Here is a 24,449-nt window from a genome sequence, read left to right as displayed (position 1 = left end):
AGTTCAAAATTTTTAGTTGCCTGGCAGCTGCCTCTTGGCCTCAGTACCAGAAAAGTGAAGCCCTCTTGAGAGTTTGTAGTAAAGAGTTAATTTCTCCCCCTTCATCCATAATCCTTGAAGATGAAAGTTGGATGTGCTCTTGATATAAATATAACAATACACTATAGCTAGAAGCCTGCTATTTTATAAGTTACAGCCCTATGGAATGGCATCGTAATGAATTGCATTGAGCTAGACTTTCCTTCGCAGAAAAAGTCTCTCCTGGCAGGGCCCGCGCATTTGTGATTTTTTTATTAAAGGAATTCCGTGTTATTGTTAACACATCTGAAGCATGGCTTGAGAGCTTTTTAACGTAGACTTTAATATTTATCTGCTGCTCGCCGTGTTTATCGACTTACTGAATTGCATTGTTCTACAGTGTGTCTATTTTTTAAACATGAATCAACACTTTCTTTTTTTTTTTAATGTTCACAGTAAATGCAGTCAACAAGAATGTCTGCTCTTGGCCAATGCATTTCAAGCCTGGCTGCACTCTCTCCCAAGGCTAGTACAAGATTTACTGGTGCTGTATTTGCCAAAAAATAGTACTGTTTCTTTACATCGAGTAATTACAAAGGATTGTCATGGTGGGATGTACGAGAATTGTGAAAGAGAGCACTTATCAGCTGTCCTACTGAGAATTAACTCAGCATTGTATTGACAGATTATTTTTTTTTATGTGTGTGTGCTTAACTTGTTGTATATGGCAGCAGCGACAGACAGAAATGTATCAGTAAAACTGAAAGAGATTTTATATTTATTATTTTTATTTATTTAGACCTAATGTCTCCTTTATCCCATGTAGCCCTTAAGATAATCTTCAAACTTTAATTCAGGCAAACAACTGAAATACATATACTGTATTATCTGTCAATGGTTTTGTAATTATTTGGAATCTCAGGCACCTCAGCCAGAAGGCACACCCATATCCTCAACCTCCAATGGAGCAGTGATATAGCATAGTCAAGAACACACCCCCAGTCTACTGATTAGGCAGTAAAAGGGCAGGAGCAAACCAATAAGGTCATTCCTATAACAGGGTGTTAGGCCTGTAGTTCTTCTTTCTACCACAATATGGCCCCACCTGTACTTAGTTCCCTAATTGGAATTGTTTTAAAAGTTCTTTCTGTTTGTTCTGTCCAAGGGGGAAGGGTCAGGCATGAAACCAGTGTGTCCTCTGCCATGGACTCCAGGGTGCCATATTTGGAGAACCTGTGCCTGATTGAACACAGAGCTCTCTCAAGATTTGGACAGTCATTTTGGACCCAGAGGGGTTATAACTTGTCAGGATCCAGAGCACCCCCAGGTGGCGCTGGAGCCAGGTCCTGTAGTTTCTGTGCTCGCCTGCAGGTGTCTCCAGCAGCCAGGAACTGTCAGGAACCTGCAGCTCCAGTACTCACCTGCGGGTGTGCCCCAGCTGTGACTGAGCATCCCATCACCTGGTGCTTCCTGGGAGGGTATTTAAGCCCTCCCTGCAGTCAGGAAGCTGGCTCAGTATTGTGTCGCCTGCACCTGACTGACTCCCCTGGCCTGTGCCTTGCTACCTGAGCCCTGCTACCTGAACCCTGCTTCCTGAACCCTGCTTCCTATCTGCCCTCCTGTCACCGACCCGGCTTGTTACCCGACCACTCTCCTTGTATCCTGTTCCTGTACCGCGCTGCCCTCCTGTCACCGACCCGGCTTGTTACCCGACCACTCTCCTTGTATCCTGTTCCTGTACCGCGCTGCCCTCCTGTCACCGACCCAGCTTGTTACCCGACCACTCTCCTTGAATCCTGTTCCTGTACCGCGCTGCCCTCCTGTTAACGACCCGGCTTATACCTGACCACTCTTCTTGTATCCTGAGGCCTGCCGTATATCTGCAGGCCTGTTACCCCTCCTTGTTGCTATTCCCCCTGGCTGTAGGTGTGTGTTTGTCCCAACAGTGAGTTTGTTACTTCACTGCTAAACCTGTGGGGGTTGAGGGGGTTTGCAGTTTTGTTGATGTGTAACAAATAAACTGTGTGCATAGAACCCTATGCTGTGTGGGCATATTCATTTGGTCATCCTGCGTGGGTACCTACATGTGGTGTGAGGACGCCTGTGCATGGTACCCTGACATAACTAGCCCATGCTTTATCCATGTGGTAGGCCCCTACAGCCTGGGGAGTATTGAGATAGGGACTGTGCACATGCTGGCTAAGTGGAGATAAATATAATGCAGGGAAAGGTTCCTGTCCAGCAGGGGCAGTGTAGGGAGGACCAGAATACCACTGCTGCAGTTTGGAGAAGGACCCTGTTCCAGCCTACAGCTGGTTTGGTGCATTCTGCATCCAGTATCGCCAACACAGCAACCTATCAGGAGGCCACTTTATGCCAGCAACAAGAACCTGATACGCAGCATTCCTCGAGCACACCGTCCCCATCACTTTCTGTAGCAGTACCATTAGCCGTACATGCTTGGGGCATGTTAAAGTATGGTTTGTATCATAGCGCTTAGTATTTAGAGCGAATAACAAAAATTGTCTTGCTTGTAGCTGCCATGTGCCTGCTTAAATTACCAAAGCTACCAATCTAAGAAATAAATTTCCAGTCAAAGTAGATTTTAAACTGAACTAGAAGGTATTTAGTGTTCATATTCACTATACAGCATACACAATTGCCATTTAAAAGAAACAAACAAAACTACTGTAAGTTCTTTGTTGCATCTCAGTGCCACTATATTTCAACAGCCTCTCCCCAACCACTTCTCATCTACATGCTCTTCAGCGTTAGCTTCATGACATTTCTCAAGATGGGTTTTTAGTACAGCTGTAAGAAAGGTCTGGTTAGTTACAGCATTTGAAGACTAATGTAGACACATGCGTGTGCACATATTACAGGTGTAGGTGCCAAATGGCCTATAAAAACTAGAATACAACATAGAGAGATTGCTGAGTGGTCTTTAGCTAGTTCCTGTTAATCTATGACATGACCTGCTGTTCTGTCTTCCTTTTTATGACCAGGCTTGCCTTCTGACATGCTTCCAAACCTTTGCTTAGTTGTTGTGACCTCAGCCTTCCTGCTTGTTCCTGCTTATTGTTTTTTGCCTTGTACCTTCACTGCCTGGTTGTTAACTTCTTTGGCTTGAGCCCTTGCCTCCAATCTTGTTTCCAGAGTTGATATCTCTGATGCCCAGCTGTTACCAGCTTGGCTTGAACCCTCAACTCCAATTCTGTATCCTGAATGGGTACCTCTGTTGTCCAGCTGTTAGAGACCTTGACTTGAACCCTAAACCCCAATCCTGTTCCCTGAATTGGTCCCTAAATTCCCGATCTAGGCTTGAATCCTCAACTTCAATCCTGTCTCCTGCTACCCTACTGTTACTGACCTTAGATTGTATCCTATCCACGTTACTGTCACCTGCTCTCATACCCTGGTGTTCCTGCATCTGATTCCTTTCCAGTGAAATAGAACAGCTTGCTCCATGCACCTGTAAACACCAGCACTTGTGCCACTCCATATCCTTATATTCCTTGTTGCCCCTTCCAGGGGTGTTAAAACGAATTAGCCCACTCCTTTGCTCAGTCTCCACCAGGCAGGTGCCAGGACCATGCCTATGTAATGTGTGGAGAGATAGCTGCTTGCAGTCTCTATCTAGAAGTGGCCAAACCTGTGTAACGTGTTACACAGGTGCATGTAGCGTGAAACAGCTGCATGTAGTCTCCATCATAAGCTGGTGAGACAGGATGAGAATGCAACAAATAGGAAACGCGGACAGAGCGGTGTCACACTATAACGGGAAGTGCCTAATGAAAACATTGCCAGGACCATGGCAGGATGACCAGATATTATTTTAACGAAAAATGCAGATTTAAAAATATTACACATTAGCATTTTTATCTTATACAAAGTTCTAGTGACTGGGTCCACCCAAAAAGGAGTCATGCTTTTACATCTTATATGCCTCACAATTTCTGCTTCACCTATGTTTTCGGCTCCAGCCTCCTCTGTGGCTTTTGATGAGGGGACCTCACCTTCCCTGTTGAATTCTTCTTTGATTTTTGAATTAAAAAGAATGACATTGGAGTATTTATTGAATTAGGAGTAGGGCCAGTTCCACTGGCAAGAAAATTAGGTGAACTGTTCCTTTAAACAGTACAGACACTATTATAGTGCAATGAAACATTTTTGGCATGAATGTGTCACATTACAGACATGTTTAGATAATGATTAGTTAAGATACAGTATAGATTGTTTTTATTGTTATTTGCATCTTTGTCTTTTTTTTTCTTTTCTGTGGTTGACGGTCCCTAAGCGCCTCTGCTCATACAACGTATAGATTTTTTCAGAAGCAGTAAAAACAGTTCGCTATCTTTGCTCTCTAGATTGGTATCTGAAATGCACTTTGGAGCCTCGATAATGTGCTTGTGAATTTAATTTAAAAGAAACAAGCAAAACAAATCTCTAAGGAAGGAATGTGAAAATAATGAAATATTTCCCAGCAGGTGAGCTCAGGCAATTGTATTGTTGCCATAGGAAATCACGTACCAGCAGGTCATTACCATTGTAACGAGCCTCTGGACCAACTGCCATGGACATGGAACATTGAACTTCTGCCGGTTACATTAGTCTGAATTTTCAACTTCATGGAGCCGCTAGAAAATCATGAATTCTTTTTAGAATTTATTTTGGTAAAATAATATTTTCTGTGGGAAATCTGTGCCCAGTGATACAATGTTTAGTTTCCCTTCTAATTATCTACACACGTTAATGCCTCAGAATTAAGTTGATGAAAACCTTTAGTTTGTCTATCAAATTATTATCTATATAATTAATTAAGTAATTAAATAATTTAATTAATTATCAAATTAATAATATATAATTTATGTTAAAATATATATTTTTCCCCCTGTTATATACCCGTATATATGGATTATTAATCATTTTAACAAATAAAATTAATTGAAGGCTGCTAACGAAGAGCAATTTATTAAACTTGACACGTAATTGGGTCCAAACTGCTTTAAGACTTTTCTTTATATATATAATGTATCTCATAAGTGTTTATATGTAATGTATCAAATATGTGTATACCAGTCGCTAATCACATTATTGGGCAGATTTACTACAGGAGTTGAGAATCTTGAGTAATTCCTCTTTTGTTGAGAAACAAAATCAATCTTCTCTAGTGATCTGTGTACATGGTAAGGATTTTAACATACATGGCCATACATTCTCCGATTTTCGTTCGGAAATCGTACACAAACAATCTGTCAAACTGAGATCGAACAGCTGATGGTACATCACCGATTCTCATTTTTGATATTGTGATCGAAATTTTTCGATCAGTCAGGTTGGAAATGTTTTCTCTGATTAAATGACAATTGATGAATACGTGGGGTTTTTCTTTTTCCAAAATCTCAGTAAGAACACAGCACATGCGCACATTTTTTTTATTTCCGCCGTTCGCCAAAACATTGGTTGGTTAGTATGGCTAATGAATGATTTCTGAAATCCACATTTGACTATGCTTGATGGGGTATTCGAGCTATAATTGAACGAGGGTTCATGGCAGAAATGAACATTTCCGACCGAAAATCTACTAGTGTGTGGCCATCTTTAGTTTCCTTCCTGTTTCTGAAGAAAAAGCTGTTTGTTGCAGCATGTCTTTTCCAAACTGATCCGTGAATGGGAGAGTCGGGTTCATTATAATCAACTGATGAACTTTCTGTGTTGTAATGAGGAAAGGTGAAGTGTCGGCATCCCTTTAGCAGTAATTAGCCTTTAGGGAGTATCACACCAAAAATAAAATTCCTATAGCAAGGGATGCCAAAAATGATACTTGTATCTTGTGTAGACATCTGGGAAAATCAGTCAGCCAATCACAGAAGCAGGAAGTGACATTTACCGGGGCGTTCTGTACACCAACTGTGTACAGAACGCATACAGGCCACCATATTGCATTGCATTTTTTTAGATTTAGAACACTACAGTGGCTACAGTTTTAAATGGAAAGTTAATTTTTAATCTCATTCAATTACAAAATGGCCTGTGTGACAATGATACATGCTAAATTAATTTTTAGAAGTTTTTTGGGAGTTACCCTTTCGCTGAAAATATGTGTGAATATGAATTTCAATTATAAAATAGTGTGAAACGCATCTGCACATAATTGGGTATTGAAAGTGAACAAGAATACACTTTTCATATACAATTCGAATTGGATCATTGAAGTAATTATTCACACTTTTTTTTTAATGAAGATTCTCAACTCCTTTAGTAAATACGCTCTTATGTTTCTGGCTAAACATGTTGTGTAGATATTCTTAAAGTGTATGTCCAGCCAAATCCTGTTTATGATTTGGATAGAGTGGGGAAGAATTAAAACCCTTGCTGGATTTATGCTGATATCTGTGGCTCAGTAATATTTCGCTTCTCTTAATGTCTAGGTGACAAGAGTTTTATCAGAGAGTAAATCTGCAACATGGATACAGACAGCAGATGGGGGTTGTCTGGGGTCCTCCCCCTTCTCTACTTAAAGGAGAACTATGAGATAATTGAAAATTACTCAGCCTCATAGTTCGAGCCGACGTGTGACAATGAAACTGTCAAACATTGATCGGAAAGTGAGCGAACACATAGCGTCGCTCGCTCACTTCTCGCTCATTTCCCTGCTGAGAGCCGTGACTGTCACTCACGGCTCCCTGCAGGGTTCCCCCGCTCCGATCCTCCAGCACTGACTGGAGGAACGGATGGGTGAGGGGGCGGGTACAGCTGGCTCTGCCTCGAGATAGGCAGAGCTAGCTGTCAATCACGCAGCTGGATGGATCTCAACAGTAATGTCAGGATCTGTCCCGGCTGCGGCGGTCTCAGTGTACTGAGAGCTGTAGCTCGCGATATACTGAGCTTTGGGTCACACGAGGACACTAGTATATGTCCTCTCGTGACCCTTAAGAGAACTATGGGGGAAAACACTGACCCCCATAGTTCTCCATTAAAACATTTTTATTTCTGTCTATGCTGCAGTTTCTCTCACTTCCTGTCTGGTGACACTGTTGTCACTGTGACAGGAGATATTTATCTAGAGGAGCCCCAGACAGCAGTAAGAACCCAAATGGGGTTCCAATCCTTTCTCACTCTTTTCAAAACTAAAAAGCTTTGGATGGACATACACTGTAACGGTAAAAATATAAATGAGGGTGTAAAGTGTCCATCTTGTTTTTCAAAATTATTTGTAAAAATTGGGGTCTTTGGTCTTGCTCTATAGATTTACCATCACTTCCTGGCCCACAACATTGTCACCAAGTAAGGATACATTTTTTCTAACAGGAAAACAATGGCAATACATATGAAACAATATATAAAAACTTTTTTATGTTTTTTTTAAATTGCTTCTATTTATATCTCATCATTGGAGATGTCTCATTACTTCCTTTACTTCACAGTGACAATGGTGTCACCAGGACAGGAAGTGAATGTAAATTTCCCGAATAGACCAATGCAAATTTCTAAAAAATTCTAGAACTCACAAGAAGTGGGTTGAAGAACACTGGGTGCCTTATTACAGAATCTGTGATTCTGTAGGGGACAAAGCCTGAGAGGAAGTGCTTATAGCAACCGGATCCCTTTATTTAAAGACTGTGCCACTGACAAACTCAAGCCAGATCCACGTCTGCTCAGGTAACCTTTTGATATAATTGGCTTCTTACTTCAAAGAGCAAAGCCTGGACATTCTTCAGTTCAAGGAGCATGGCATCAATAGTAAGAAAGCATATGGGGGCTATTTACTAAAGCCGTAAAATCTGTTATCTAAGCATAGTAAGTGTTAACGTTGTACAGTGTATGTTCGATTTACTTAGTGAACATTAGTTAATAAGTTAAAGCTGAGTTCATTTCAATTAACCAATCATGTGCTAGGAGAATTCATGTTTTTTTTACATGGTTGTTCACAAAAGGGTGAAGAGTTTGGAGAAGGCAGGAGAAGGGAACAATCTAGGACAACATAGCTGGTTTGGAAACATTCTCCAATTCAGTTCACTTTCCAGCTCAGCTATGTTGTCCTAGATTGTTGATCTCTCCTGTCTTCTCCAAACTCTTCACCCTTTTGTGAATGACCCTGTTAATTTCACTTGCAGGTGACCAGGTATTTAATATGAGCACACCTTATTTACTAATATACTAAAGCTGTCTACACGCTGTTATATTTTTTTCTGAACAAAATTTAACAGGGTCCTGCAAGCGCGCTAAAAGCTTATAAGGATTAATCTTACGATGGGTTTTTTGTATTCTGACAGCACCGGGTATCAGAATACTAAAACAGTGATGTCAGCTGAATGAAGGATGGAAGGTGGATGGGCAACAACAGGGTCACCCACTGTGCAAACAGTGTATGGTCAGCTTAACACAGCTTATTTATTAACATTCACTATGCAAAGTGAACAGTCACTTTGCTAAGTGACAAGCATTTACACCTTTAGTAAATGAGCCACACTTACTCCAGTGGTGATACATATGATCTTTCTAAACTACACTGCCTGTCCAAAAAAAGTCATGCACTCTAATATTCCAATGGACCGCCTTTATCTCACATTACAACATGCATTCACCGTGGCATAATTTTCATGAGCTTATGCAATGTCACAACATTTATTTCCATCCAGAGTTGCATTAATTTTTCACCGAGATCTTGTAGTGATGATGGGAGAGTGAGACCTCTGCGTAAAGTCTTCTCCAGCACATCCCAAAGATTCTCAATGGGGTTCAGGTCTGGACTCTGTGGTGGCCAATCCATGTGTGAAAATTACGTCTCATGCGTCTATTTCACAATTTGAGCTCGATGAATCCTGGCACTGTTATTTTGGAATATGCCCAATATACCATCAGGGGAAAAAAAATCCATTGATGGGGAAACCTGGTCATTCATTATATTCAGGTCGACAGCTGACCTCATTTTTTGGAGACATAATGCTGTTGAACCTAAACCTATTATCCAATGGAAGGCTCTGACCTACTTTCTTAGCTAAATCCAGGTGGTGACTTTTATTTTGGACAGGCACTGTACAGTATATACACATTTATGAAAAGATTCTCAACAGGACATACATTTAAAATATTAAAAATATTCAGATATATTATTAAAACGTAACCATATAGACATATAGATTACATGATCAAATTTAAAATAAATAATAAACTGAGTCATTCCAGATAAAATGTGTATTGCATTCCTCGTATCTCTATGATCCAGTAAAAGAAAAAAAAAAACGAAAGTGCACGTAAAAGAAAAACATACCACTTCTAATGTTTTTTCCCGAGGTCCCTGAATACCATTTAGCGTGGTATCCTGTGTGTCATCACCCTAATTCTTTGGAGGATTTGCAGTGCTAGAGGTGAGAAGTGTGCTGGCATATAGGAATCCAAATACCCGGAATATTAGCTGAAAAACACATTAGCACTTCTTTTTTTTTTAAGGGCCCATAAGACATGGCGAGAAGTATTGGGTGACCCTTGGCTTATGTCGTTAGAGCCTCCTCAACTGCTAAGCTTTATTTAGGTATATAGTTTTGATTTTGTGAGAGTGTCATTTTATATACTGTAGCCTCGGATTGTCCCTTGCAACAGCTGTATACTAGGATACTTTATATTTGTGTCAGATGAATAGTACGTCAATATGTTGATAATCCAAAAAAATTACAAAATATCAACGTTGTTTGTGATTATTCTGTATTAGTAAATAGAGCTTTGGTTTGCCTTTGCATTGTTTTCAAAATTGTAACTGAATATTTATAATACAATTTGTAAGCACACACTAATACTGTAGACATAAAAAAAAACAAAAAAAACAATTGTGTTATAAATATTCAGTTACAATTTTGAAAACAATTCAACCTACCATTGGTAACATAATGTTTTTATAACATTTAACAACATTATTGTTGTTAATTTAGTATTGGTTAAGGGCAGGTTCACACCATTTTCCAGACCAGATCTGGTCTGGAAAATGGTGAGAACCTGCCCGTAGTTACACTGCATTCCAGACCAGACAAAATGAGACCTGCAGTATTTTTCTGGTCTGGTCTGCAACGGACTGCGCTGGTGTGAACAGAGGCCGGCAATTGCATAGGGATACATTAGGATGCACTTTGGGTCCAGAAACAATTTGATCTAGTCTGGAGATGATCTGGATGTGGTGTGAATGGGCCCTAAAACTGAACTCCAGGAAGACATCTAAATGTATAGATGAAATACATACAGTATACAAGAGCTGTTTTACCTGCCAAAGGATTTGCATTTCTATTTCTTCTTTCCTGATAATTACACAGCTCTGCCACACAGGGCAGCCTTGTATGTTGGGGCAGGAGACCTGATTTTTTCTCTGCTGCAGTAAAGTAAACACAGGTTTTTGTCTTCCTCTGGATTAACTGCAGAGTTAGAATGCTGGGAATGCAAGGTGTTTTCTTAGGCTAGGTTCACTTATAGGCGATTCAGATGCTGTTTTCGCGCGGTTCATTGAAAACTGCGTGGTTGTCGTGCGTTTTTCAATGCATAGAGATGTCTATGGGACCCAAACCGCGCGACAACTGCCCGAAGATAGCTCCTGCACCTTTTCGCGCGACAGGCGGTTCTGGTCGCACGACAAACCACAAAGGTGTGAGCAGCCTCCATTGACTTCAATGCGAATCTCTGTTTAGCGCGACATCGCGCGCTATCCCGCGCGATAGATCGCCTAGGTGTGCACCGGCCCTCAATGTTTTTTCAGGTGAACTTGATAGAGCAGTTGTCTTTTTTTTCCCCCACCTATGTAACTATACAGTATCATATAAAAAATATTCTTTGTCATTATGTCTGGAGACACAACTGGAGATCGGAAGTCCACTCTTAGTCAGTCATCACCAAAACAGATGTCTATACTGTATGTACTGCAATGTACAAGTTTTTGTTTTGTTTGACAAATGTAAAATTTTGGATTCCCTATCACTTTCTGTCCCACTGATCTTGACCACCAAGACAAATAGAGAGGGTGAATGCACCTAGTGGGGACACTGATGGGAGTTCAATGTGTTTTTTAATCTATCCAAACAAATGTTGCCATAGAACAGCCTTTATGTGTGTGGAGACTCGGCATTGTGTTAACATCTGCTATACAATCGGTTGCACCACATACAAGATTATTTTAGCCCAATGCGGTGTCAGTGGCTCATTCAGTGATAGGCTAACATTACTGTAGTTTCTTAGTATAGAAAAACATCTTCCCAAGGAATAAAACAAATGCCATAGCTATTTAACCTTAATACTCTTTCCTGCTAAAAATGTCCTATTATTTTTTTATACTGCACTATAAAGCTTGTGCTTATTGGTTTAGGTTCCCATTATAAACTAATCACAGCTACCTCCTCATGTATCACTGGCCCCTCCCTTTTAGAGTGTAAGCCCTCCCTACCATCTTGTTTTGAATTGTATTGTAATTGTAATGTCTTCCTTATATTGTAAAGCGCTGCACAAACTGTTGGCGCTATATAAATCCTGCATAATAATAATAATAATAATAATAAACTAATGTATTAAAAAATACAGTCTGCCTTTTGAGCAGTTGAGGCACCAGTAGCACTAAAACACCAAGGATGGAAAGGGATGAATAACTTCAGCATACCTTGTTTTAGAATGCCAAGTTTTGTATTTATCTTCAAATATTGATGTGTGTTTGTACTATATAAAAATTAATAAAAAATGTATATATAAAAGACAGTTTACAATGCAGCCCCAATATTTATTTAATGATATACTCAGCTGGTTATTAGATGACAGGTATTGTTTTCATTTGTTTATACCCTATGAAATGGACAAAAAAATAATATACAAAGGACTCAATTTACAAGAGAGGTCCATTATATACAGTAGTGTATATAGTGATGTACTTAGCTGGTTGTTAGCTGACAAGTGTTGTTTTCCTGCGTTTGAATTGTGCTTGAAATGAGTGCCAAACACAGGTCAGCAGATTATCATTGACTTCAATGGGATGACAATTCAGGGTCTGCATTTGACTTGCTTTGCATTGAGCTGCATTTCTTTAGATGCAACATGTCCTATTGAGGTGCTTGCATGTCCTATTGTGCTGAATCACAGCCAAAGCAGGTCAAACACAGCCTTCTCTTATCAAACTTTGAGGGACATGTATCAATTCTGTCATATGGCAAATCAGTGCTAAACAGAGGCAGTGAGACAACTTGTGGGATTGATGTATTACACGGTTACAGTATTAGTGATACATGTCTTCCTCAGCTGCTCTATAGTAGCAGAATAAAACCTGACCCTGACCACTACTTAATTATGTGTCTGTGAAAATCTTTTGTATTGTATAGATTAATTAATGAATATGTTTAAAACTTTGCAAACTGTTGTACTTGGCTGCTCAGGAGTATAAGTGCACTGGTCGTCTGTAAACTTCTTGCAGATACTTTTTTGAAAGTGAGGCAGCCTGATTTGTGACCATAGGCGTCGCTACAGGGGGCAAGGGGTGGCAATTGCCCCTAACTGACAGCTGCTGCCATAGCAGAGCCCCATTAACAACCAGGGAGCCCCCACTGGCCAAAACATAGACCACACTAGGGTCCAGGGAGCCCCCACTAACAACCAGGGAGCCCCCACTGGCCACCACAGAGCCCACACTAGGGTCCAGGGAGCGCCCACTAACGACCAGGGAGCCTCCACTGTTCAACACAGGCTCCCCACTAACCACTAGGGTCCAGAGAGCCCCCATTAACCACCAGGGAGCCCTCACTGGCCACCACATCCACTAACCACCAGGGTCCAACACAGAGCCCCCACTAACCACCCGGGTCCAGGAAGCCCTCACTAACCACCAGGGAGCCCCCACTAACCACCAGGGTCCAGGGAGCCCCCACTAACCACCAGGGAGCCCCCACTGGCCACTACAGAGCCACCACGGAGCCCCCACTAACCACCAGGGATCCACCACTGGTCACAGTGGAGCACCCACTAACTACCAGGGAGTCACCACAGAGCCCCCACTAATTATCAGGGAGCCCCCACTGACCACCACAGATCCCGCACTGACCAGCAGAGAGCCCCACTGGCCACATGACAGTCCGCATTGGCCACCTGAGAGCCTAATTAGGGAGCCACCTCTGCTACAGCTGCACGCACCTGTGAAACTCTCTGGACCCCTGGTGAGAGCCCGCACAACCCTCCTGAGACCCTGGAGACATCAGGCGGTGAACCCGGAGCAACATAGAGTAAGTAGTTATATATTATTCTGTGTTATGTATTTCTGAGATTTATAGTCCTCTATAGCTGATGCCATTCTGCATTGCTGTATAATGTATTGCTGGGAATTGTAGTTCTCTATAGCTGTTGGTATTCTTTATTGCTGTACAATGTATTTCTGAGAATCATAGTCTTCTAAAGCTATTGGTATTAATCTGCATTGCCATATATTGTGCTGAGATTTCCCTCTACAGCTTGGAGTTAGTGGCAGAACTACCAGGGGCGCAGCAGTCGTAGACCCGCACAGCACTGATGAGGCATCCCTTCACTACCAGTGTGCTTTAATTTTCCTCAACCCATAAATATCTCTACGGTGTCTCTTCTAGGTGTGCATGTCATGAAGAAAGGGGGTCATGAAAACAGCTGATTCGGATGACTCGGCCCCACTGGAAGTGACACAGTCGAGAAAATGTATAGTGGCAGACGGGGGCAGGGAGAAGAGGCAGAGCGGGAGGGGGGACATGTTGCTGCACCATGGGCCTCTGGGTTGCACTTGCCCCCTGGGCTAAAAGTTGCTAGTTAGCCCCTGCTGTATTCCACAACTGCCGGACGCCGAGAGCTGATTTAACTGCGGATGGCATTGGCGTCCGGCCATTGCGGTATGTAGGATTGTGGGCGGTGTTAGACTTCATGTCGCAACTGCGCGGTGCCGATGCTGTCTGCAATTAAATCAGCTCTCAGCGCCCTGCGGTTGCGACATGCAATGAAAATTATTAGTGCCCCCCCAGTTCTGACTGTTGTATCTTATGTGCCCCCCCCCTACATATTGTTCCTAGAGTCGCCACTGTTTGTGACTAATTATGCTTCTAGTTTGCCTGATAAATGTCCCCCAGTGTGTTTTGCATTTGAACACATGTATGGAAAAGACTACATTTTACATAAATAACTATTTTTGTATCATTCCCTATTAAATATTTGATTATAAGCTATAATTTGCAAGGCCTTCACAAGTTTTGTCTTCTGCCAGGTTTTTGCAATTGTTGCCAGACGAAGGTGAAAATCTTCTAATGAGAAAATGTATTATTGTGACAACCATTTAAGAGGGGATTACACCTTGCTTTAGGAAGATTGCCTCTCCTTTCCTGTATTGTCTCCAGAACAGGAAGTGGGGGAACATTTTCCCAATTGGACGCAGGCAGAAAAATAGTTTTTAACCCTTCCCTATTGTAACAAAAAAGATTTGGCTGAAAATACACTTGAAGTAGGAAAGGATAATAACGTCTTGATATACATGACCACTAGAGGGATCATCGCTAATCCTACATATGAAATACAACTCAAAATATGGAAATAGCAAGGCAGAAGAAAGAAATGTGAATGCTCCGTTTAAAATTAGTGTCAGATATCTATTACAATAATAGCTTATTGAAGCTAAGGTATAGTCTCCCTGTCAATAGAACCTTTTAATCCCCAAAGCATGTAAACATGGTGGCACCTTCATGATCCACACCTTCAGCTGTATTAAATGCACTATGTTTATTCCCCACAACAGGCTAAACAGCACTGTTAGTGATATGCAAATTTTGACCTGAAGCCCTTTTCTACATTTCCTTCCATCCCCACCCCCGGGTACTGACTAATACAGAGAGCATGACTGTTGTAGAAAAGGCAGAGGTGTCTTTGACGATTTGCCTGACAGTCTGGCTTTACTTTCTCTATGCTGTGGAACAGCAACTGTTGGGAACTAACTGGGACTCACTTAATCCCATAGAGAATGAACTGGGACTCAGCAGATGTTTTTGGTTCGGTTCAAAAAAGTCCAATAAATGTACAAATTTTCATGTGGAATTTGAAATAATTTAATAATGGAAACACTTTTAGAGAGTGTATGCCAAACTTGTAATTCAACCTCAAAGTGCATATAAAGTCTATTTATTGAGGAGATTTTTCTTCACCTCCTGTACTGGGGACATAGCAGGGAGTAAGAGCAAGTCTCTCCAAAGTGAGGGGACATCTCCACTTAGCACTTGTCCCTACCACAATGTTTCCTCATCGGAAGACCTCTACTCACCTCCTGTTCCTGTTACATCTCAAAAATGTTGGCTTTCCCAAAACTCTGTTTACCAGAAATAATCATCACCAGGACAAAAAATTAAGAGAAGTAATTGCCCCAGCTGGGACACGGACAGGGATATGGACCTGATAGGGGTTCTAACCCATTTAATATTTTACCTAATATTTTGGCTTTACGTACACTTTAAATATACCAAACTGAATCAACAAAATGTTTGTTTTGGTGATTTTCTTTATTATATTTAAAGTGTATGTAAAGCCAAACAGTGAACTTCTCTTATTCTGTACCCTTTGGACTGTTATATATATATGATTGTAAATTGGTGTATTTTATAACGCTGATTGTTATACAAAAGGCATGGGAGGCCAGGCACTACCATGGGGGTACCAATGCCAACATTAAAAATCAAGAAAGCGACGATCGTTTACAATCAACCTCCTTCTACGTTATGCAAAATTCTGCGTGATACCATCATCCGGCGCTGTAATGAGTGTGGCATTCGGTTAGTAATAGGAGGCTGAGTAGAGTGCTTGAAAGCTATAAAAATTCTGCATCTGGTTCACTTCGCCAGCAAATAACCAAAGATGAAATATTGTCTTCTGGAAGATACTGTTGGATTGAATCACCTGCTTGCTTCCTCTAGTTCTTAGGGGATTACCATACTGCAGGCATGTAGGGGATACCACTGCACTCCTGACCGAAAATGCCCCAACTTCCAATGGTGGGGGGGGGGGCGATGTGCTGAACTGACAGCCGATGGCGCGGCTGGATCAGATAAACAAAACAGTAAGTCACCAAAAAGAACTTTGCTTGGAGAAACTTTGGAGTGCTGGTGACTTACTGTTTTGTTTACCATACTGCAGGGGTGGGCAACTCCGGCCCTCCAGCTGTGGTGAAACTACAAGCCTCATGAGGCATTGCAAGCCTGACAGTTCCAGGCATGACTCGCAGAGGCATGAGGGTATTTGTAATTAAGGCAAAACTGGAGGCCCGGAGTTGTCCATCCCTGCCATACTGAGATATCCATCATGCATGTTCTGCTCCCTCCCCCACACAATGGAGACACAATCTGCCTGCTATGGGCAGAGGAGTATGATACATTTTAAAAAATGCCTGTTGATTTCAACAAAAATATTGTGAGCTGATAGCTATCTGTGCTCTCTGCCTGTGCTGGTAGCTGTCAATGACATTGTTTTCATCTATCTCTGAACACTACAGAACCACATCCTTCTCAATTATGGAGAATAGAAAAGGGACAGGGTTTGGTAATCATATATTGTTTCTGTTGTCCTCATACAGAAGGATGAGTGGGCATTGTCACCCTAGAACTGAAAGTGTGTTACTGGCAGAATCACCAGGTAAAAAAAAACGAATGCGGCCACCATCTAAAAGCTTGTAACAACATATATGTTTTTTTGCTTTTGAGTTTAGATACATTTAAAGTTTTAGATCTACCTTACTTTAAAGTGCTAATAAAAAAATGACACTGTAGCATATGATTTTAATAAAAATGATAATAATAAACTATATGTGTTATTATTATTTATTATTTTGTTTAATTATGAACTAGCTAAAAAGGTATAAAAAACACAAGACAAAAACAATCAAAAAGTGGAAGCTTTTTTTTTTTAATATTGCTCTACCATCATCCTGAAAGGCATAATAATTTGACTTACACATCTGAACTGATTGAAGTTACAGATCATGTCTCCTCTTTGCATTTAACAATATATACAATATAAAATAAATACATTTACACAAATGGACATATTTCTGGAGCACATGGTATGATACACATCACAAAAATATACAGTTGATTGCTTTACAGATGTGAAGCCCATTGATAACATGGTTTTCTTTGTTACTCCGGCTATGTTGCAACTCCTGGTATATTAAAATTATCTTATCATATTTATTTTAATTTCTATTAATTTATTTGTTCCTTCAATTATCCTTTTACATTAGACTGCCATCAGATGTGTGTGTATGTGTGTGTTTTTTCTTAGGCAGGTAAACAGAAATGTTTCAATAATTAAAATACAATCACCAACCCCTATTTTTTTTTTAACAAGAAAAATTGCAGTTTCAAATTGTTATATCCCCATTTTGACATTATTCAAAAGCAAAACAGTGTAATAAATACAACTTTTCAAATTCAATTGAGATCGAGAGACACGCAATCACATTGCATTAAATAAGAAATAATAATTTAATTTCAAAATTAAATAAGAAGAGTAAATAATAATTTATATTTTTTTAATCGTACTCCTTTACTATTTTTCTAAACCCCATGCTATTTATGCCGTTTTGACAGAAACGCGAGCGAGCATCCTTCTCGTTTGTTCAGATCTAATGCCCCACTGCTCACAAAGCCATTAGACCTAAAGCAGCCATACTGAACAATACCGAGAACTACAATTTGCAGATATTTAATTAGGTCTGGCGCACAAGTTTTTAAAGTATATCTAGCACATTTTTTAACGTATCAAAGTTTCGAACAGTTCTTGATTTATTGTATTATTGTTATATAGTTAATCTTAATATTCTGAGATATTTGTAGATCGAACCTTGCACGCTTGCATGGGATATATGCATTTCAGTGTGCTTCTAAATGCCAAGTACATACACCTAATACAGTGAAATCAATGTGTACACGATAGTGGTATTTCTTTTTTTGTTTGTTTTTATTTAGTTTTTATAATATCTGTATATATATAGTGTTACTGAAACAACATAAAGCTTTAAAATAAAGTTTTCTAAATATTTAAATAAATAATCTCATTCTACCAGCACCTTTTGTTTTTGTTGGTTTTTTTTTCTCCCAGGAGTTGTAAAAATGTAGTCACCGAGGGGGGTGTACCATTTTTTGAATACCTGTCAGAGTTATGCATTTCAAGGTACTCGCCATCTGAATGAATTGCTAATGATGAGTTATCTAGAACCACACTACAGTCACTTCTCTACTGAGAAACCACAATCTACATAATAGTCCTTAAAAAGCTAATGGTAGATACACAGGTAGATGCCAGGCTGCTGTGTTTTTACCAACCTGTTGTATTCTGGTTAAAAGCACACAGAGTAGTAGAGTCTTGGAACTTTTACGCAAAAAAAAAGAAAAAAATATGAAATGAACGTTTTGAAACAACACGGTGAGTTATTAATATTGGAGATGATTCCATAAAAGCCATATTTACAGCGCTTTAAAATTAAGCTTAGTTAAACATAGAAGATATTTTTGGTGTTCCATTAAGAACAAGTTTAAAAAAAAAATATTTTTGAAAGCCTCATGAGTTTTTTGTGGTGTCATTTTACAATTGGATGTTTTGACCTGCAGAGGAGGCATAGTTTAGAAGAACAGTATTTCCAGGAAGCCACAGGTTAAACTACTCTAGGCTTCCAAGGAGTTGTACATCCAATATTCCTCTAATTCTACCCTGTGTCTAAAAGCGCACGTCACGAGAACCAAACAACCACGAGGAGAACAGTACTATAAGCTTTGAAATGCAACTGAGAAGGAAAAAAATTAAATGTGGAAAAAAAGCACAGCAAACAGGAAACATTGAAAAGCTGAACTACATTTTTTTTTGTTGTTGTTAGGATTACAATTTTAATTACATTTGTGTACATAGATTATGGGCGTTCACGTGATACAGGGTGCAACTATTAACGCTTACATTGGCAGAGCATGTTGATGCATTGCAGGTATTTGTCAGCGACTGCAGCAATTGGGAAAACTGAGGAAGGTACATTAGATTACACCTTTTAACAGTCTCATATCCAAACGGCTAACATGCTGCAACAATACGGTTTGAAAAACCACACTGACTGCTTTAGCTATCTGTATAAAATTGCTGTTAAAAAAAAAAAAAATATTCCTTTTTACATTTATTATTTATATATATTTTTTTTTAATCTGGCCAAAAGAGAGTTATTTATATCATACACTTTATTGCTGGCCTTTGCTTTTTTTTTAACTGCAATATTAATTTACATTTTTATTATTTTTTTATGCAAATTAATGAACTTTTTTTTTGCATTTTGTATATTATTTTTTTTATTTTGTACCATACCAGTTTGCAAGCATCCTCATAATTGGAAGTGGTGAACACTTTAGACTACTTATGTACATCACAGGTGTAATCTAATATTTTAGGGGAAAAAAAAACAAACAAGTATACTAGGATTTACACATTTTTAAGAAACTGAAGGTTTCAAGCCAGACTGGCACACAACATTAATTGCATCCGTGGTAATATGCACCGTCCCTTCATCTATTGCTTGAGTAAGAGACATACCCACATAATAACTGGTTAATGGCTGAAAATTGGTAAAGCTGGTATAAAACAACCTCCGTTTATAATAAAGAAAAAAAATTAAGATTTAAAAAAAAAAGTCCTTTAAAGAGATGTCCTCATTGTTCATTGTCGCTCTAAACAATATGCATTTTGTATCATTATATATTAATATTATAATTATTATTATTTTTAATTAATATTGCATGAATGAATAAAGCTCAAAACTATTCCCTGAAAAAGTTACATAGTACTGAACTGAGAATTATCTGGAAGACTTGAAAAACAATACAGGAATCAAATGGCTAGGTGGCCTAAACGGAGAACAAAATGCAATGAAGCAGCCAATGACATGTCGCTCAGGGTGTCCAATTAGAGACTGCTCCCAAGGAACCTTAATAGCGAATTAAGTAATTGTGTTCTATTGTGACGCTATATAGTTTGTTTTTTTCCAATTCCTTCAGTTATTGGGGGCATAATGGGCCATAGTAAAGTCAGTGGCATCCTATGGATTTCTGTCCTTTGGCAGGGCTGGCTTCCATCTTTCTCAATTAAAGACTTAAATTTTTTTTCAGTTCATCAGCAGCAAAAATGGGAGAGGAGATACTTCACCAGTAAAATGCAGAGGAAAAAGTGAAAAGCTGCTCCAGTCTTTCTGCTGTTGATCAGTGCAGTCATTTGCTTTAAGTTCAGTACATTGGTTGCCATCATAATTTTGTCGTGTTTTCCCTTCTTCTATTGATGGTGGTATCTGGTCACCAGAGACTCTTTTTGTCAGACCTTAGCCTCAAGCATTTCCAAAAACAGTTTGTGCATAGGAACTTTCCCTTCCAATTTGATGTTGTAGAAATGTTGGACGGCCCTAGTGGAGGTCTGTCGGAGAAGTGGCAACGTCATCAGCAACTTGCCAGCTCGGCGGGGATCTTCAATGTGCTGCCCAGCTTCGTAATCCTGCAGAGCCTCATGTAAGACGTCTTGGAGCTTCTGAACGGCTTCAACATCTTCTATATGCATGGAGTCTAAACAAAAAATTAAAGTGTTTAGTTCCTAAATTCACCACATAAAATGTGTCATTGTTTGCAATGTAAACAGTAATTTGTTGATAGCAAATTTTTGGATTCTCCTAAATCTATGCATGAAGGTATGTCCAAGCTACTGAAACTTACACAATTCATATCTGCAAAATTAAACTGCATGGAAAACTAAATCTACACAGAAATATGCAGACACATAAAAATGGATCAATGGGTGCTTCTCCAGATCTAATCATCACTTTTTGTACACCAAATGTTTGGACTAATAGCCGGGAACAACAAGTCTTGACCATTCCCCACCATAACAAACCGATGAGACCATGGCTATTGGTGTTCTCTTTAAGTAGCGGGGCAGCTGGGGGCAGTCTTGGGTCAGGATTAAGTCAAAGGCTTATGTTACATCATGCATTTGTAATCAGAAAGCACCCAAGGTATACTCGATAGTATACTGTATAATCTGGAGCTTTACAAAGCAACTTGCAGTATCCTTTTGGTACCTTCTCTTTCGGTCATGCTTTTTGGTTAAAGTGACACTAAACTCAGGAGTTAAATCATGATAATGCATTCAAGTACCTTAACTATTAACAAAAATGTATCTTATTTGTGTATCACTCGACTGTAGATCCTCAAACCATCCTTGAATTAGTGCTGACACTGTTCTTCCTTCTGGGGGGGGGGCTACTTTTGTTCCCCATGGTCCCTGGTCCCTGTGTGTGTTGTAAAGTTGCCACCTCTCCAAGCTCGCTCTTGTGACTACAAACGCAATACAAATTGGCTAACTAAATGTGAGATCGAAGTCCATCACGAGAGCGAGCTTGGAGCTGTGGCAACTTTACAACACACACAGGGAGCATGGGGATAAAAGTAGCCCCCCTGCAAAAGGAAGGACAGTGTCGGAACCAATTCAAAGATGATTTGAGGATCTACAGCCGAGTGATACACAGATAAGATACATTTTTGTTATAGCACTTGAATGCATTTTTAAGATTTAACTCCTGAGTTTAGTGTCAGTTTAACAAACTTAGCAAATGCTGATGGGCTATTTTCAGAATAAAAAGTTTTTGCCACTGGAGGATTGTTATAACAAGTTCTTCCTTTAGTAAATCTGCATATTTTCAGACACAGTAGTAGATTTTTTGTTGCAATAGGATACAAGTTGGCTGTGCTGTTCTCTGCTTTGACTCTTAACACATTCAGAGAGCAGGTTTGTGTTGTATTCCTAGAGATAATTGTAAAGTAGTTACTTACTGAAGCTATTAAGCCCAAAATTAATATGTAGCAAAACTTATAGGCAAATGTCCTTTAATATTCTTTTGTCATAATGGCCATCGCTGCTGCCATGATTGAACTGACTAACACAACTGCGGTTAAGTAGAATATCAGTGAACAGCGACCAACTGATGAAGCTGTACATACTGTGGTGCTGAGCTGTACCAAGGTCAATTTAAAGGGAAATAAACCCTTTAAACAGTGTTGCTTTGTCAAGTGAATACCAACATGTTATGGTCGTCAAGAGGCTAAAGGGTATGTAAACTTTTTTGATTTTGTGAGATAGTGTTGAGGTGATAGAACTCAGGGGGAGTATAGGGAAATCTTTTAATAGGAACACTGGTTCTGGTGACAACTGTCTAAGAAATGTTTTCCTTAATTTAGAACTATTTCCACTCACTTCCTGTTGTTCATGGGAGACTAAAAAAAAAAACAGGCAGGGGTTTTGCCATTCCCTATTGTATCCAAAATGAAAATAAACTTAAACTCAGCCATAGTTACACTGTAACAGCGGGTAAAACTAACAGACCCTTGAAGTCACTGCTAGGAGACCAATGATTGACAATAACAATGTCTTGTTAGACATTTTGGCATCAGGTGACTGATTTTTAGCATTTGGGATGGAAGCTAACTCAAAAAAGTTCCACAGTCTTTGCTGCATGCTCTGCATCTTTTCTAGTTCTAAAGTAAGCTGCACTGCACACTACTGGCAAATACAGTCAGGTGTGTGTGCTTTCCATCTGATGTGTTTTCTGTACACATAGTGGCCTTTAAATTGTGCAGCAGTGGTTACCACATCAGAAAAATATTTGTATCAGTAGGAAGGGCCAATGAAGCGTGCATTATTCAGTATAATTATATTAAAAGATAAATATGGCCTAACCTTTTTTCCCCATAGTTCTCTTTAGGGTCACAGGAGGGCATATACTAATGTCCTCCTGTGACCCAAAACTCGGCATATAGCAGACTATTTCCTGCTATATGCAGACAGCACAGAGCTGCACTGCAGCCGGGATGGATACCAACAATATTGTAAGGATCCACCCTGCTGCCTGATTGACAGCTAACTCTGACTCTCTTGAGGCAGAGCCAGCTGTGCCCGCCCTCTCCCCCATCCATTCCTCCAGTCAGTGCTGGAGGATCTGATAGGCAAGGGGGGGAGGAATCATTGCAGGGAGTGGTAGTCACCACTCTCTGCAGGGAAAAGATCGTGAACTGAGAGATCAGCAGTTTGTGATCGCTCAGTTTCCGATCAATAGAGCCGACATGTGACAGCTGCAGTGTGACATGTTGGCTTCCAAAAAATGGTATAAAATTCATTTCAGTACAGCGCTGCATGACGGAATAAACGTCAGTCAAAGTACCGCAGCGCTGAATACTGAAAAATGGCCTGGCCAGGAAGGGGGTCTAAACACCTGGTCTTGAAGTGGTTAAGGGGTTGATTGTATTTCACTCTCCTGATAATTCTCCTTTAATAAAACACAAGTGCATAAATAAATGAATAAAATAATAAAATGAATAATCTTCAGCAATATTGCAAAACTATTTCCCTCCCTTTAATGCCACTAAAATAATTACTGCAAACTGCTAATTGCAAAATCAATTTGAACAAAAAAAAGTATTTCTAAAACTAGTCACGCATCCTCTCTGTCTCCCTCTCAGGGGGGCAATTTGGGCAGAAGGTCTCATCTCACTCGAGCCACGCCAAATCACGAGTTGTCATCCGCAAGTAAGCAAAAGCAATCTGGTTTTTCATTTTTCAGCGCGGCTGAGCCCAGCCTGGGATTGATCGTCGCATATGGCCCCAGAAAACAAACTGTCAATACTTTGAATGCTCCAGAATTTGAACAAATAGCCGCCTGCCCATTGAAGCCACTCATTGCATCCCATTTAACAGATTTTATTGACAGTTTCCTTCTTGTAATTAAAGGGAAAACTACTGGCCAGAAACCAAGATAAAGTTCAGAGAAAGGGTCAGAACAAAAACAGATGGAGGGGCACGGTGTGGCTGTCAATGGTACATGGCATCAGTGCGTGTTATTGACATACAGGTATCTAATGATCAGCGTGTGATTAAACACGGCTTTGTCTGCAACTATATGTAAATGCTAAAAGGGACTTAAGGACCATAGGAAATGCATTAGGGTTACACAAAAGGGAAAGAACAAAGCCCAATGATTTTTACTTATCTCATACTGTTGACTGCTTCAGCACTTTTGAGTTTCTCACGTGGACTAAATGGTTTTTGTTTAACCCTTCTCACGGTAACTGGCTGCTGTGCTTATTGAAACATATGATGTCTCGATCTGATTGCCTAGACTTCTTAAATAATGGAGTCAATAGATCTATAATCTCTAATTTTAACAGCTGTTTTAATCAAGTGTGGGAAGCTTGCGGCCACCTTGGTGGAAAACCAAAAGACTTAGCATGCTCTGACTGCTGAAGGCTTGAACCGGTGATGGTGATTTCAAACTGAAGTTTATTCTTCTTATATTTTGCCTTTTCTGGCCCTTCCTCCCCCCCCCCCCCCCCCCCCCCCCCAACCCTTCATTTTTT

The 24,449-nt window shown here is 40.0% G+C and overlaps 1 protein-coding gene across 4 annotated transcripts in view; it reads right to left on the bottom strand.

Moving 5' to 3' along the window:
• Positions 1–18,336: 18,336 nt before the first annotated feature.
• Positions 18,337–24,449, bottom strand: part of ESRRG (estrogen related receptor gamma) — a 205,054-nt gene continuing 198,941 nt past the window's right edge. For all 4 annotated transcript variants that reach the window (XM_018555713.1, XM_018555636.1, XM_018555788.1 and 1 more), the window contains one exon: positions 18,337–20,609. In XM_018555713.1, the coding sequence (XP_018411215.1) occupies positions 20,365–20,609 (245 nt within the window). In that variant the 3' untranslated portion in view covers positions 18,337–20,364. The remainder of the gene's footprint in view (positions 20,610–24,449) is intronic.

Source organism: Nanorana parkeri, unplaced genomic scaffold (assembly GCF_000935625.1).
Source record: "Nanorana parkeri isolate BGI_ZX_2015 unplaced genomic scaffold, ASM93562v1 scaffold1, whole genome shotgun sequence".
In the NCBI taxonomy this organism is placed as follows: domain Eukaryota; kingdom Metazoa; phylum Chordata; class Amphibia; order Anura; family Dicroglossidae; genus Nanorana; species Nanorana parkeri.
This window is presented reverse-complemented; position numbering and strand designations above follow the sequence as displayed.